We start from the raw sequence: 17,014 nt of genomic DNA on the forward strand, positions 1-17,014 counted from the left end.
GTTTTGCAAACGATGTTATAAATCAGAAATTAAGCATAAGAAATTGTGTAAACCCTTTTACAGCTTTAGCAGAAGCAAAGCTCCAAACAACGGCACCTAGAGGTTGTATCACCCAATCTTTTGGAGCTCTGACAAGCGATAACAGTTGCTCTTACTTTGGCAAGCTGTAACACCCAATCATTCAAAGCCCTTCCCTCTATAAACAAATTAATAAACTTTTTAGTGTCATAAATATCATATTCCTCTTTTTTCCTTCTTTGGTTCTCCTAATCAATGTCACAGATTGAGAGAAGACTTTTTCAGTCTCATACATCATGTTATGAAAAGAAATTGGGATAAGGGCTGGGATGTCCTAGAAAGGATAACCTCAAAGATGCACTCAAAATGAGTGAAAGCCCATAGATAGATGCACAGACACAAAGGGGAGAGAGGAGAGGAAACACATGGAAATGAGGAGCCAAGGTGTTAAATGTACCATGAATAAAGTAGAAAACAGGAAATTCACATCCTTGCACAGCTAAGGTGTTTTTTCAGTAGACATCCTTGCATAGCTAAGGTGTTTTTTCAGTAGACATCCTTGCACAGCTAAGGTGTTATTTCAGAAGACATCCTTGCCCATGGTAAAGAATTAAAGTAGAGAAGTTATAAGGGAGGCTACCTACATATTTTAAAAATCCTCAAAACAGATGGTTTCCAGGTAAATAGTAACAAACTAACAGAACAATTATTTTAGGTAACATTGTTTGCCATAATTGCTTATCAGCCAGTCCGTTGTACTTCTTACACAAACTTATAGAACATGTTATTCACTGACGAATAAATCTCTACGTTTTACAATTGTATTGAAAACACTGAGCCAATCAACAGGAAAAATATTGATGGTAAAGAGATGGTAAAGAATAATATGGCCATAGATGTGAAGTACCAGCTTTTCCCCAGGTTTCATTTGAGCAGTTGGTGTTGGGGGAATAATGACCTCCTCATACCCCTTAAAATGCTTCCTCATGGTCCCTTGTGGAAGGGCAGTTGCTGCCAGAGAATTGGGCCCTTGGCCAGACCCAATCAAATCATCAAATGGACTTTTCCTCTCACTTGCTTCAAGTAAAGAAGAAAAGCTTGCAGCTGACATATCACTCTCAGCTGCATAATCAGTTCCACGTCTATGACGCTTTTCCTCCCTGCGCCGTAGTTTATCAATTTGCTTCTCAGACTCTGTTTGGACAGTAACCTACAAAAGAAGGAAAAAATGAATTCTTAACAGTCGTTTGATATTTTGATGAACAACTTTCTAATATAAAATCCAGCAATACCTGAGTCCCATAGCTGGGCATGCGTGATCGAGAATTTGGATTCACTTTGTCAGATTTCAGTACCGATAATCCATGATGGATAGCATCAACAAGCTCCTTTCGGTGCTGAAAAAGGAAAAGACAATCAGGAAGTGACTTCTCCAAAGGACTGAATCTGAAGTATCTAATAGTTAGGCATTACAGAAAAAATAAATGAATAAATTAAAAGCACAAAGGGAGAGGAAAACTTTTTGAGAGAAAAAAAATGATAATAATGAGAGTCCTACTAACAAAGAGAAGTTTCTAATTTGACCAGTTAATATCAATTAGTCAATTTCACAATACTTATCCTTCAAGGTCATTATTGACTAGACAATCCAAGAAGTAGATACATAAGCTTCCAGCAAATTTTAAAAACCAAAATTATAATTTAACGTTTAAAATCTCAGTGAAACATAAAAATATAAATAAATTAATGAACAAGAACAACGGGAGAGGAAAACTTTTTGGGAGAAAAAAAATGATAATAACGAGTCATACAAACAAAGAGAAGTTTGTAATTTGACCAGTTAATATCAACTTAGTCAACTTCATAATTTTTATCCTTCAAGGTCATTATTGATTAGACAATACAAGAGGTAGATACATAAGCTTCCAGTGAATTTGAGAACTAAAATCATATTTTAACCTTTAAAAAATCAGTGAAACATAAAACTAGCAACTTCTTAAGCATGGCCCAATCATATCAAGGCATAAGAAGATTAGGCTTCAGCCAATTGGAAAGTAGCATCTTTTTGGAGCCTGTGAGAGAGTGGGGAGAATAGCTTGACTCCACAAGAACATAAAAGATAAAACACTGGAAATAAAATTGATGTCTTACCAATATAAGGTCTTGAACAGTTTCAAATGCACTATCCCCGACAAGGTCCAATAAGTCACCAGCTATCTACAAAATACTTTTAATGTTATGCAAAACATGCAAAAGAAACACAGATATGCTTAAAGAAGAATCATTGCCAATCCATACCTCTTCACCAGGTTTGTCTGAATCAAGTACTCGACAGATAGCCATTGCCAGGTCATCTCGTGAAAGTTGTGAAGTACTCCCTCTGACTATCCGTTCACAGGAATCTCTTAACCAACTCAAATTGAAGTTTACACTATCAGCAGCATTGTGATAATTAATAGTGCCATTTTTATCATAGCATCCTTCAACAAATGCAGAAGAAGGTGCAGTGTTTTCCTCACCCAGTAACTCCACATCCTCCAAAGAAACATCCACCAGAAACCGGGCTGGTGCTTTAAAGATGAGGTCAGCTCCAAATTCTGAACCATCGTCACTTCCATTTACATGCTTCTCAAAAACAAGCGTGTCGCCGCTGTCTCTTGGTTGAGACTGAGAAAGCTTTTGTGCCAAACAGGCCACTTTCTGCACATTAGCATATGAAACTCCATGACCAATAACTTTCTGCAATTCTACCCTGCATTTTGATGTCATTGACTGAAATCACAACTCTGAAATTTTAGATTAATATCTTACCATATATCTAATGCAGGTATCAGAGTCCAATGGGGTACGTTAAAATGCAATGTTGACTCATCTCCTTCCAACAACCAATTTAATCCACTACGACTTACTTTGATCCTTAGGAAAATTAGAACTAACAATGGGACCATAAAAACCTTTGTCATTATAAATCTTGAAATGAACAAAATGAAATCCATCTCAAAACAACTCTGAAGTTTCTCTTTAGTACTTGTTAATGGTTTTTATTTAGGCTTGGGCTACCAATTGTCCAGTTCTTTCATCACATGTCCAAACTTAATATGTTAGATTATCCACATTAGGATCCTATTCTAAGCAAAATGAAGCATAAAAAATTAGAAATGTTGGCAAAGGTTCCCTACTTATGCTAATTTCGACCTCCATCAATAAAGATGGGATCAAGCAATCAGAAATTAAAGCCTTACTTCTTCTCATTTATATTTTTAGCAACTTCATCACCTTCCACTGTCCCACTAAAAATACGGTAAGCAGTCAATGCAACCTCACGGAACCCTTCAGGCAGCAACTCTCCATCAATCAGCTCAACCACTGCCCCAATAAACTGTTTGTATAGTTGTCTCACTTCTACTGAAGCTGCTTTATAAGTCCCATCAACAAAATAAACATCATGTTAAACCCTATCTGATAGAGAAAACTCCGCATGCACATTAAAATTCTGCGTTCAATAAAACATCATGGCACATACCTTCTTCCCATTGATGAACTATCTTCCTTGCAAGATCTGACTCATCAAGTTGGTTTCCACTAGTAAATTACACAATTAAAAAAACAAGGTTCATATAATTTGCACTGAAAATTAAATTAAAGAATGAAGAGTAAAACTTCTTATCAATAAACTAACACCAAACTAAAATAAAGCAAATAAATTTATAAGGTCTTTTTGGTCAGCAGCTTCTCTATTCCAACAAGCTTAGGCTGGGTCAAACTGGGATTACAAAAAAGCAGTTTTTAACTTATGTAAGAGCTAAAAATGATTTTTCTGAAGTTAAAAGCTAAAAGGCCTCTGAAAATTTCTACAATGATAAGTTGATAGAACTTAAATTTTATTATAGACAGAAGATACTCTTAGGCTTCATCTGAATGTTGCTTTTGCTACTTGCCCTATTACTTCCTAAAATGTTGCTGAAGAGTAAAAGCAAAATGTAAAATCATAGTAATTGATTAAAAATGAATAAATATATAAAACGCAAAACCAAATCTAACAACAGTGTATTACTATATAAAAGTCCATTTATTCATCTTTTTCTAACTCTTCCAAAACGACATTTACTGTGGCATTCGAAGCACTTTTGTTCTCTATGGCAGGCAGAAGAAAAAAAGTAACAACAGCAACAACCAAATAGTAGCATTTCTCACTTAATTTCACATAATTTCAATCGACCAGAAATTTTAAAAGTTCTACTTCAATAATAGCATTTTTCTACCCAATGCACTTTAACAAACCAAACAGCGAATCCTAAACAGTCCACTTTTCCTCTGTTTTAAGCAAATAAAGAAAGCATTAAAAAACAAAAAAAAAGAGTAAATTAAGATAGGAAGTTTTGCTTTTACTTGGTAGCTTTGTTGCGGCTTTGAAGGAAAATCTTGCGCTGGAGATAAGCTTGGTCGATGTCGAAGGGTTCCCTCAAAGAATTTGTCAACCGAGGGAGCTGAACCAACATTTTTCTTTTCCACGGTCACAGTTACCAAAAGCATCCGTATCTTGGAAAACCCTAGACTGCACTGCAAACTTTATCAATGGAAGACTATGCGTCTCGTTATATATATAGCTTTCGGGGCAGTCGCTATTGGTGATCGAAAGTTACAAAGAACAAAAGAAAAATTGAACCGGGTTTTGTATTGCTCTGTTTCGATGTGTTTGGGCTTTGTGGGTCGGGTTTTGGTCCTATGGATTTTTCTTCTAGTCATATAAAGATGTAAGGGTCCGGTTAGTTGAAGGAAAGTAAGGTATATTCTTTGTATTTTAAAATAGTGTAATCGCATTATATTGTTTAATTAAAAAAATACAAGTGGTATCTTATTGCAGAAAAAGTCATTGTCTTCAACTAAAGGAATCTCATTCTCTCAACTCATCAAGGGTAAGTTACTTTCTCTCAGCAAAAGGAAAGTAAAAACTCTTTTTTTTTCCCATCGTACCCTAACAGTCCCTAATTTTTTGCTCTTCTCTTCTTCCTTCTCACCCACACATTTCATCTTCTTCTCACCTTCCCAAAGCCGTCTTCCTTCTTCTACTTAGGTATGTATAGAAAAGATTGCAATGTATACCTCTCAAGCATTCAAATTTTTTTTGGTATTTTAGGGCTTTTTTAGCTTGAATAAATTAAGTTTTAAGAGTTCATAGTATTCTTTGTGATTTTAGGGTGTATTTTCTCTATGGGTTTAGGGTTAATGCAAATGAAACACTTGTGTAAAGCGCTGATTTTGTATAGCTATTAGGGGTTGGGCTCCTCTGCTGCTTCATATTTGGTGCAAGGGTTAGGGTCTTAACCTAGATTTTTAAGGTATTTTTAGCAAAGGGAAAGTACTGATTTTGTTCCTACATTTTGCCTGTTGCTTCATATTTTCGCCTAGAAAAATATGTATAATAATAACATTGTGGAGATAGCTAAAGTAGAAGGGTTTAGTGTTTTTAGTCAAGAAGGGAAAGAAAGGGTCAAAGGAAGAGGGAGAATTGTGTTTTCCTATTGGATTTAAAATAATAGTTTAGGGTGGATAATAGTTTTGTGACTTATGTAAGATGGTTGGTTTAAGTTTATATAGTGTTTAGGGTAGTGTTTATAGGGTGCTTAGGATAGTGTTTAGGTTGTGTTTCAAAGTATATGATACAATACATTGTATTTTTACAATACATGTGTTTCATAGTGTTTATATTGTGTTTATATAGTGTTTCATATAGTGTTTAGGGTGTTTAGGGTAGTGTTTATATAGTGTTTCAAGTTGAATTCATGCATTTTTTTTTTCTCTTGTCTTTACAAATATGGATTAAATGCTACATACAATTTTGTTTCAGCTAGTTGTTGTTAATTACCATTTATTAGGGTATGTACTTTTACTTTATTGTTTTATTCTATAATGTATTAATTCGAACATTGCTATATGTGTAAAGTGGATTGTATTACTATTTTTTACATGTTATCTTTCTATATTATAATTCAGACAATGAGTAGATATTCTAAACGGCAAATTGCAATGATAGCGTCTACTATTGCATTGGTGTTACAATTATATACAATAGTAGTGTTGATTACTATTTTGCTTAATGAATATTGTTACGTGCACTTAAAGGAAAAAAAGAGTAAGAGGTCATATAATGGTACTAGTTATGAGAGGCATATTATAAGGTAATTGAACTTTATAAGAATGGTCTTTAATTCTGATATAACATGCGTTGAACATATCCGAATGGATAGGAATGCCTTCTATAAACTATGCAATTTGCTTGAAACCATTGGTATGCTTAAACCAACAACACACATGAATGCTAAGGAAATGGTTGCAATCTTTTTGTACCTCATTGCTCATCAAGCAAAGAATAGAATAATGAAGAGAGAGCTTGTTAGAAGTGGTGAGACAATAAGTAGGCAAGTTAGGGTGGTTTTAAATTCTGTATTGAGGTTACAAGCAATGCTATTGAAGAATCCGGAGCCTAAAATCGAGAATTTAACTGACCTATGATGGAAATGGTTCAAGGTAAACTTAATTGGTTTCTCTTTATAATTTACATATAAAATTTTTATATGTTTGAATCTAATAAGATATATGTTTGTGTCACCATTTTATTGGAAGCAATAGAATTGTTTAGGTGCTTTATATAAGACATATGTTAAAGTCAATGCCTTAGAAAATAATAAGCCTAGACACACAATAAGGAAGAATGAGATTGCCACAAATGTTTTAGGGGTATGTTCACAAGATATGCAGTTCATATATATCTTACCTGGATGGGAAGGTTCAGCTGCAAACTCTAGAATTCTTCGAGATGCAATCTCTAGAAAAAACAGTTTGAAAGTCCTCAAAGGTAAGTAAAGGGATGACATGTGTTAAATTAATAATTAAAAGGTTGTATTAGTGTTAGCTTGATATATTTAGTTCCTGATACAAAACTATTTTCCTATCATAGGTTTTACTATTTATGTAATGCTGGATATACCAATGGAAAGGGATTTTTAACTCCATATAAAGGTAAACGATATCATTTGAATGAATGGAGGCAAAATCAAACTCCTCGATCAAAAGAAGAATTGTTTAATTACAAACACTTTAGCGCTAGAAATGTTATTGAAAGATGTTTTGGATTTCTTAAGATGAGATAGGCAATACTTATGGAGAGATCTTGGTATTCACTGAAACCAAATGTAGAATTATATCGGCTTGTGCTTTATTACACAATCATATTAGGAGGGAGATGACACACGATCCTCTTGAAGTTGAATTCAATGAGGGATATGTCGGACTAGCAGAGTTGGAAAATATGGATATTATACAATACATTGTGCCACGACCCGGAACCTCTCTCAGGCCCATGATAATCGCCGCGACGTCCCGATTGACACTCATTATTCGAAATATCAACCGGAACCCCGCAAGGCTTACATATCAGTTTTTTTCCTTTCCTGTGAGCAATCGTTGTTAAATATCGAGTTTTTAGAGAATATACATTATTTTAGATCAAAAACAATCAAAATAAAATTTTCGCCACACAGGAAGTTTTTAGAGAATATACATTATTTTAGATCAAAAACAATCAAAATAAAATTTTCGCCACACAGGGGTATTTTGGTCATTTTTTCTCAAAAATTTTAAAACTGGCTAAAACGTAATATACAAGTACAAAATACATAATTCATATTCAAAATGAGTTTAAAAGTCTAAAATCTTCATTTAAAACGAAATTACGGTTATTTGAATATAATAAAAAAAATATTAAGGAAAATATCTTATTTTCTTATAAAACAATATTTATAAAGTTATACGTGAATAATTTTTATAATGTAAAAGCTAAATAAATTTATACATACTGAAATACAGTAAGCCAAAATATTTAATTTAATTTACAATAACAAGAGGGCCCCGAATAAACAAAAGTAAAGAGGACTGTAAACCTATGGTTTGGAAAATGCAGATCCAATGGTAGTTTTCGATGAGATCAGCTATCTACAGTCTATACTGAACCTGAAATGGGTGGAAAGGAGGATGGTGAGATTATAAAATCTCAATGAGTAAACAGACATTATCATAAATATCTAAAGGCGAGTAAAATGGAGGTAAGTTTAAACAACAAATTTCAACACATTTCATAATGTTTTCAATTTCTTAAACCATAAAATATTTGTAATTTACCAAAACAGTTGTTAAGGCTTATGTCTTTTATTAAAACAAGGCTCAAGCCAAAACTAATCCTCGGGGATACCTTGGCCGAGACATCTAACCGAGTCCACCAAAGGTGTTAAAATATTTACACGTGAAACACATTTTTATTTTTAAAACAAGCCGTCCCTTGGCGTTGGCCGAGTTACACATTCACGTGGGGGTTCGACATGAAGTGAGTTCTAATACTACCCCGGGAGTTATCCTCCTTGCCTCCACAACCGAAGTAACTATATAACTGGGTTTACCGTGCCCCTCTAATAGGCAGTCCACTGAAACTCGTCACTACAGTGACTAACCCACCAATTTTAATAAAATTACGACAGTATAACATGACTTTTATTTATTTATCCAGCCTGCATAGTAAAAACAACTTACATAAATTTTCCAATGCACTCACAAAATATAGCCACATATACTCATTTCTCATAAGCCATTCCTAGGAAAATATATATTTTTCAAGTCAATTTGCAGCCTCCAATTACTCAATTTCATAATCTATATAATATATTTTTATTTGTCACATTTATTTCTAAAATATCAAAAATCCCGTTTTAATCTCGTTCTCATTTCATAAAATACATAAAGGGCATTTAAAAATAAACTCTAGATAATTTACAATAATAATAAGTTTACTCACCATTTGTACAAACTAAAAGCTTTCTAAGGGCCCCGATCACTACTCGTCGGGTACGACTTCTTTGCCTTTTCCGGAAGGCTCTCCTCCTAGACACATTACAAAAATTTACACAATTCATCACATGGATGCTAAATCACTATATAATTAACTTCAATCCTATACTAATGTATGGTATGAAATGCAATAGCTTAAAACGGCTTAAACGCGGTATTAACCTATTTTTGGCACTTTGCCCGATAAATTGCTAACGCGCTCCATTTTAGCTTTAAATCATCCCATTCTCTCTCCAACATTTCTAACCATTAAATATCAGCCAATAACCTTCTAAAAACAACAAAATCAGCTCACTCCCTTCCTTGGAAAATTCGGCCAAAAATGAGACGTTAACTCGGTTAATTTTCTACTTTATTTTTCTATCACGTTTAATCGTTTTTCATTATTTTCTCTTCATTTGCCTTAGAATAAAATCAATTCATCATCATTGTACAGCATTGAGCATCCAGCCAAGAATGGGTATTGTGAAAATTTAATGATTTCTTGTCCAATTTAATTTCTAAACACATCTAACTAACTAAAACTATCAATTTAACTAAAAAACAAAACCTAAAAATTTCAATTTCTCTCCCCTAGAATTTCATCCAGCTCTTGATATCACTTTTTGATCTCTCTCCTCAAGCATGCTAAATGGAAATAAAGGTATAGAAAAGGTAGAAATCAAGCTAAAATCGAAAAATCTTACCGTTAGACACTAAAACGGTCGAAAATAGCGAATTCCCCTTTGAATTTTCTTGTTTCTCTTTGGTTTTTCTTTTTTTTCTTCCTTTCCTCTCTATTTCCTCTCTTGTTCTTCCTTATGGCCGGCCAGCACTTAAAATGGGGTTTAAATGGGCTGACTTTTCATTAAAATAATATTATTTCATTTTTAAAAATGCCACGTGTCACTTTCCCATTGGCCCATTTTTAAAATTTCATCCATTTGTTTCCAAATTTTCACCATACACTTGTCCCACATATCCATAGCTTAGATAAAATTCTCAGACTTATCCAAAGTCTCAGTGAAGTAATTTTTAAAATTTACACTTTTACCCCCGTAAAAGTGAAAAATTTCATTTTTACCCAAAAAAATTGAAAAATTACCCATAGACATATTTTTCATCCCTTATACTCATACCATTCTCCAATTTGTCAAATTTGATCTAAATTCTCTCAAAATCTCAAATTTTGTCTGTGGGTGGTAAAATTACAATTTTACCCCTACACTCCAGAAATCACCAGAATTAAACTTTTTCACTTCTTATCATTAAATTATACTCCAAATAGTTAATCTTGATAAAAAATTTCACTCCATGATCAAATTATTATCTTAGGTGGCAAAATGATGATTTTGCCCCTAAACATCCAAATTTCCAATTTTACCTCAAATGAACCCTCGAACTCCGAACAATCATTTTTTTAGTCATTCCTTGACTATAAAATATTAAATTTCATCCTACAATTCCTATTTGAACTAGTTCGATGTTAAATCAACTCAAGTGTATCATTAGGTACAATACCGAGTTTCGTCTATTCTTAAGTGCTTTTCCTAGCATAATAACATGCTACTCAGTGCATGTATGTCATGACATGTGTTTATAGGGTCAAGTTTTACACATTGAGAGCTCAAATAAATGGAATAATTGAAGAAATAACTTGGTAAAAGAAATATGGGATGACCGATTAACTTTTAGAAATGACACATGTCGTAACAGTATATATTTGTCATTGTAATTATTAGATGTTATGTTTAAGGTTTAGGGTTTAGGGTTGCTAGCCTTGACTATGTTATGGGGCAATGATTGTATAGAGGTAGGCATATTTTGCATAGTTTGTGTGTTGACGGGTTTAGGGTTCTCACATTTTTTGTTTGAAGGGGTGTGAAGTTCTTTTTGTGTACATTTTTACCTCTTATGTACAAAGAGCAGTTGCTAACATTTTGTTATTGTAGATGGAGGGAACATCAACTCAAAGATCACAAAAGGCAAGTAAGAGATCCACCCATCAGTGGACTCCTCTTGAAGATGCAATTCTAATTGATTGTTGGTTGGATCTTGTGAATGTTGGTGGTTGGTCTAGAGATACTAGGACTTTTAAGCCTGGTTACTTGCAAGAACTTGAGAAATGGATGGCTGAAAAGATCACAAATTGTCAAATTAGAGGCATCCCACATATACAATCCAAAATGTGGTTACTAAAGTCACAATATAGGCAGTTGCTGAAATGCTAGGCCATTCTACTTCTGACTTTGGGTGGGATGACATGAACAAATGTGTCACTTGTGAAACTGATGTTTAGAATGGATGGGTGAAGGTAAGTCAACATGGGTGTCATCAAATATTTCCTTATTATTTATGTCATTCTCATGTGCTTAGTATTGATTTCAATCCATATGATTGTTTACTTATTTTCATTAATGTTTAGTTTGATACTGAATTGCAAGGTCATCTAACTGTTACAGGACTTAGGAATAAACCTTTTTCTCATTTTGATAAGTTAGCAATTATATTTGGCACAAATAAGGCAATTAAGCAAAGGCATCGACAGATATTATGGAGAACATAGAATTCAAGGAAGCAACAGTAAGGCAACTTCATATGCATTTAATGGATTAGGTTGTGAACATGAAGACGATGATATGAACTTTGTCAACATTCCAAAGACTTTGTCAGGTACTCAACTTGACAATGCCAACACTGAGACATCCACTGCTACAACAGAAAGGAATTCAATGTTGCCTGAGGTAAATTCGATTTAGCAAAAAGCTAAGACCAAATCTAGTAGTAATAGTCATGAAGAGTTGGCATTTTTTAACAATATAAGTGATTTAAAGGATGTTTGTGAAGCTGAAACTACTAAAATTGATAACTTGGCCCAGTGTTTTAAACACATGGCTACTAAAGATGACATGATGATGGAGGTTTTTGAGATTTGTAAGGGATTTGAAGGTTTTCAAGGGTTGACTCATGGTGATGTTATTACGGTTGGAGAAATTATCTGTACCAACCATAAGAAAGTTAATTACTTCTACAACATGTCAAAGGAATACAAGATCGTTTATGTGAAATGAGTGCTTAGGCTTAGTGGCTCATCAATATAGAGTAATTAGAATGGATAAGTAGTTATTAGTTTATTAATGTTAACCTTTTTTCAGTTTTCGTTAAGTTGAAACTATATGTTTATTAATGTTTGCAGTTTCAAGGTTGTTTGTTGTAAAGAATACTTGGTGTTTGAATGGATATTAATATATTAGGAACTTTTAAACTTTTGTTTCAATCTTCTTATTTAAAGTTTGGATCCTTAAGTTTATGGTATTTTCTTAGGTTATATCTTTATATTTGAAAATGTAAACAGTATAATATTATACAGGGAGAAGAATTAACAACAAATAAACATGGACGAAGTTATTTATACTGAGATGTTTACCATTTATCGATAGATATGTAATCTATCAATAGATGTTCTTCAAACATTCAAAAAATATGAGTAGCTCTATTGATAGATTAATAAATATATCGATATATTTTCATAAGAGTCCTCTATCTATTGATAGTCCCAAAAACTATCGATAGCTACCGTGCCACCCTTGTTTCTGGTTGATCATCTATCGATAGATAAATGATATCTATCGATAGATAAATGATGTGCTATGCTACCCTCTGCTAACCTATCGATAGATGTTGATATCTATCGATAAGTACTAGGCCTATCTTGCTCACGGGTGAACAACTATCGATACATATCTACACCTATCGATAGTTTCACAAAAGCTATTTGAAACTATTTGTGAAACTATCGATAGATGTTGTCATTTATTGATAGCTACCAGACCTGTCTTGTTCCCAGGTGAATAACTATCAATAGATATATGCATCTATCGATAGCTATCGGGTCTACCTTGCTCCCTGGTGCAAAACGATTGATAGATGTTGGCATCTATTGATAGCTACCGGGCCACCCTTACTCTCGAGTGAATAAATATCGATAAATGTTTTCATCTATTGATAGATGAATGAAGTGTTATAAAAAAACTCTAACATTCTATCGATATATTCAAGAATCTATAGATAGATTATCATGGTTTTTTAGGTATTATGTCTTTGCAATATGAATATTTCGATGATGTTCTTCATCTAAGTTGAAATATGAAGCGCATTGTTGCTTGTTTTTCAAAAACAATCAGAAAGTATTTATTAAGAACCAAGGGAAAAATTCTTCCCCCTTACAATACATACGAAAATAGTAGACACTCAAGCATACCTAGATAAGTTCTAGAAGAAAAACACAGCATCAATGCAATCTAAGAAAATAGGAAACTCATTCATTTAAAGCAATTTTTTTTTAAATGCATTCATTGAATTTCATTCCAATAGTGGGAATAGAACTTTCCCTAAGATTACAAACAGTGAAGAAAGCATAACACTAAAAGCAAAAATATTGGTTGATATCTCTTTGACTATGGCATAGCTCCCCAGTATTTCCTCATAAAGACCCCTACTCAGTTATCTAAAAAACCAAAAAAAAAATCTACAGCTTTGGAACTTAAGATAACACTAAAACAAGAGAACCACCTTTTAAATTTATACAATTCATTTCAGGGGCCTGAACAAAAATATGCCCCTTAACTTGTAAACAAAAATCAGTTGATAAGATCATAAACCAGCATCCAACTAAACCATCATAAAAAGGTCCCAAGAAAAACAAAAGACACTTAATCAAGCAAAACAAACTCAATTTAAAGCATTACAAACAACAATAGTTCAAAGTACCCTAAATACATCCAAAAACATAGAAAAAACAAACATGTAGCTGAAGATACAACTTAAAAATATGTAAATACGACTAAAATCTTATGCACATGTAGCCATCGAATCAAACAATCCAAAAATGGAGTAGAATAAATGTCTCTAACGAGAACGCATGATGGTGGGGAACTTGAGAGCGAAATGGATCCTTCAAGTCTTTTTGGCGCTTCAACATCTCATGATTTTGCACCTCCACTAAATTCATACGGGTAGTCAACCTAAAGTCCATTGTTTTCATAAATAAGAAGAGTCTAATGAAGGCTTGCTCAACATCAAATGTGGTGGAAATAGGTGCACTAGGTTGAGCAATAAACAGGCCACTACGGTAAGCACTTGACTCACCCTTATTCTCTTCCTCATCAAAAATCGGATTATTGACTGCCCCCTTCCTAGACCAATTGTTGTTTCTGAACTCAAAATCTAGCTTTTTAATACTATGCTCATCGATAAGATTGAACAAAGCATGATTTTTGGATGGATCACAACGGGTGTCAACATTGAAGTAGTCTATGATCTCACTGATCAACATGCCGTAAAGCAAGTTTTTAATATCCCCTTGAATGGTGCGGACCATGTCATCCATGATGAATTTAGTAAGGTCAATACGACAATTTAATTTGATGTTAAATAAGAACCAAAGGTTCTCTGTGGTGATAGTCGAGTAGTTCGAGCTGTGAAGACAGATAGTGTGAGTGATGATGAGGTGCAAGACTCGATCAAAGAAACATAGCCTTATGCAACTAGAACTGCCTTTGTCATTTGGTGGAGAGTAAAGAAAAACAGATCGAACACCAACATTATCAAAGACATAGTGGAGATCTTCTCAAAGGGAAGTAAGGTGAAGGACTTGTTTTATCAGCTCATGAGTAACAAGGATCTATTGTCCCATGACGTGGGTGACAAATGTATCATCATGGTTCGCTGGCTGACCTGTTTCTAACTTAGCATATTTTTATGTTGCATTGAAGTAAAAGATCCGAATCAAATTCTCATAGTATTTCCTATTCAATTGTAAATAATGTGTCCACCTTAAATTTTTGAAGTTCGCAAGGTATGGGAAATCAATGGACTTTAAGTAATCAAAGTCAATTATACATCCGGGCATTACCTTGCGTTTGGCGAAATTAGCATTGAATTTTTCAACGTACAATGGATGAATGAAATTTTGCAAAAACAAAATCACGATCGAGGCTGAAGATGTTTTCGCATGAGCAGAACTGCTTGAACCCATGTTATGAGTCATCTTTGTGCATTTAGGTCTATGACTCATTTTCAAAAATTATGAAATTTAAAGGCTTGGGGTGTTTTATTCTAAAACGATTCGGTAGAAATGTCGAGGAGGATGAGGGAAATGATTTAATCGAGAGAATTTCCCTCAAAATGCAAGGGAATCAAATAATTGGGGGCATTGAGACCTAAGGTTTTATAAAACCCTAAACTAAATTTTTTGTGAAATTTGGAAGCAACACTTGGTTAATTTGTGAGTTCGAGGATGAAAGTAGATAGGGAAGCCCTTTAAACAGTTTAGAATCGGAGAAATTTACTATGAACTTGAGAGGTTTTGAGAGAGAGAGAGAGAGGGTTTTGGAAGCCATAGTTATGAGAGCGAGGAAACGTCATGTATGCTTTTCAGCAAACAATCTATCAATAGATTTTAAAATCTATCGATATATGTCGGTTCATCTTCTACTTAGTGTACACATCTATCGAAAAACTTTGTATTGGATTATAAGCATCGATAGATTATATTGATATATCGGTAGAAGCTATCATGTGGAAGTTAAAGAATAATGTTTCACATCTAACTCATGCAAAATGGACAAAATTGAGTTTTTGATGAAGAGAAGGTTTCCTTGGTGGTTGTCAGATCATAAGATCGTCAACCAAATTCTTGTGAGTTTACCAGAAAAGTTTGAAACAAAAATCTCTTCACTTGAGGACTCTAAAGACTTTTCTCAACTGTCGATGAAAGAACTTGTAAATGCTTTACAAGCTCAAGAACAAATGAAGGCCTATTGCAGTGATGATGCAACTGAAAATGCTCTAATAGCAAAGACCAAGGATTTTCTAATTGATGATAGCAACATGAGAAAGAGAGAAGAAGATAAGAGAGACAAGGAGTGGAGAAATGTGATGGGAACTCAAACAAACAAGGTAACAAGGTTTTCCTAAGTCAATATTGCAAAAAGTATAATCATACTCTAAAATTTTGTTGGTATAGGCCTAATGTGAACTGTAGGTCCTGTAACCAGCTTGATCATGTAGAGAAAGTTTACCAATCCAAAGGTAATCATGCTGATGAGAAAGTGGTAGTAGCTGAAGAAACTGATGTGGCAGAGGAACATTTGTTCATAGCCAAGGTTTCTAGTGATGAAAAAAAAAACATGTGTTTTATTGATAGCGAATGTGCCAATCACTTGACAAAATCGAGTTATGGGAGTTCATCAAGTAGCTGAAGAAACTGATGTGGCAGAGGAACATTTGTTCATAGCCAAGGTTTCTAGTGATGAAAAGAAAAACATGTGTTTTATTGATAGCGGATGTGCCAATCACTTGACAAAATCGAGTTATAGGAGTTCATCATGTCAATCTCAAGGAGTAGTGTTGAAGAATGAGATTTGACTTGAAGAACTAGATTCAGTTATGTTGGAATTTTAATTTTAAATTTTGGAAGTCCCATTTATTTTTAATGGACCTAACTTTTAGATTTCATGATAAGTGATATGGCTTTAATGGGATTGTGATAATTAGCCATTATTTGAATAGGATTGTGATTATTACCTATTAACTTTAAAATTTCCTAATTTTGAGATAACAGTTATCTCTTTGATGGGAGGGATTTTGCTTATAAAATAAATATATGGGTCCTTAACCTAAGGCAATTTTTAAGAAAACAAATACCGTATTACCATCACTGTAAAATTGTTATTTGGTTTGGAAGAATGAAGAATTCCAAAGGTGAATTTGTGAAGAAAAAAGCTTGACATTTGCTATAGTTTGAGGTTAATGCCATGATCCCTATTGAGTATTTTATTTGGTGGGTTTATCTGCAGAATACAAAGGTGCACTATTATTTTTAAATCATTGTTGATATTTGCCTATATTTATTTATTTTTGCTTTTACTATTATTCATTATTTATGTATGTGTACATACATATGCATGTGAATATATTTAACACGTGGTATCAGAGCAATAAATAATCTCTGCCTAGCATATTTGATGTGTTATTCGAAAATTGTATATTTATAATTTTCTATAAATTTCTAAAATATTGTTTTAGAAATTTTCTTTTAAAGAATTATAAGCCTTTA

At 33.6% G+C, this 17,014-nt stretch overlaps 1 protein-coding gene across 1 annotated transcript in view; it reads right to left on the minus strand.

Moving 5' to 3' along the window:
* The window catches only part of LOC18604822 (U5 small nuclear ribonucleoprotein helicase), a 38,947-nt gene extending 34,335 nt beyond the window's left edge, over positions 1-4,612 (minus strand). The window contains exons 1-7 of the mRNA XM_018117714.2: positions 4,408-4,612; positions 3,542-3,600; positions 3,261-3,429; positions 2,317-2,770; positions 2,170-2,235; positions 1,311-1,415; positions 926-1,228 (exon numbers count right to left, since the gene is read on the minus strand). Of these exons, the coding sequence (XP_017973203.2) occupies positions 926-1,228; positions 1,311-1,415; positions 2,170-2,235; positions 2,317-2,770; positions 3,261-3,429; positions 3,542-3,600; positions 4,408-4,517 (1,266 nt within the window). The 5' untranslated portion in view covers positions 4,518-4,612. The remainder of the gene's footprint in view (positions 1-925; positions 1,229-1,310; positions 1,416-2,169; positions 2,236-2,316; positions 2,771-3,260; positions 3,430-3,541; positions 3,601-4,407) is intronic.
* Between the last annotated feature and the right edge of the window lie 12,402 nt (positions 4,613-17,014).

Source organism: Theobroma cacao, chromosome 3 (assembly GCF_053813885.1).
Source record: "Theobroma cacao isolate CCN51 chromosome 3, ASM5381388v1, whole genome shotgun sequence".
NCBI classification, from domain to species: domain Eukaryota; kingdom Viridiplantae; phylum Streptophyta; class Magnoliopsida; order Malvales; family Malvaceae; genus Theobroma; species Theobroma cacao.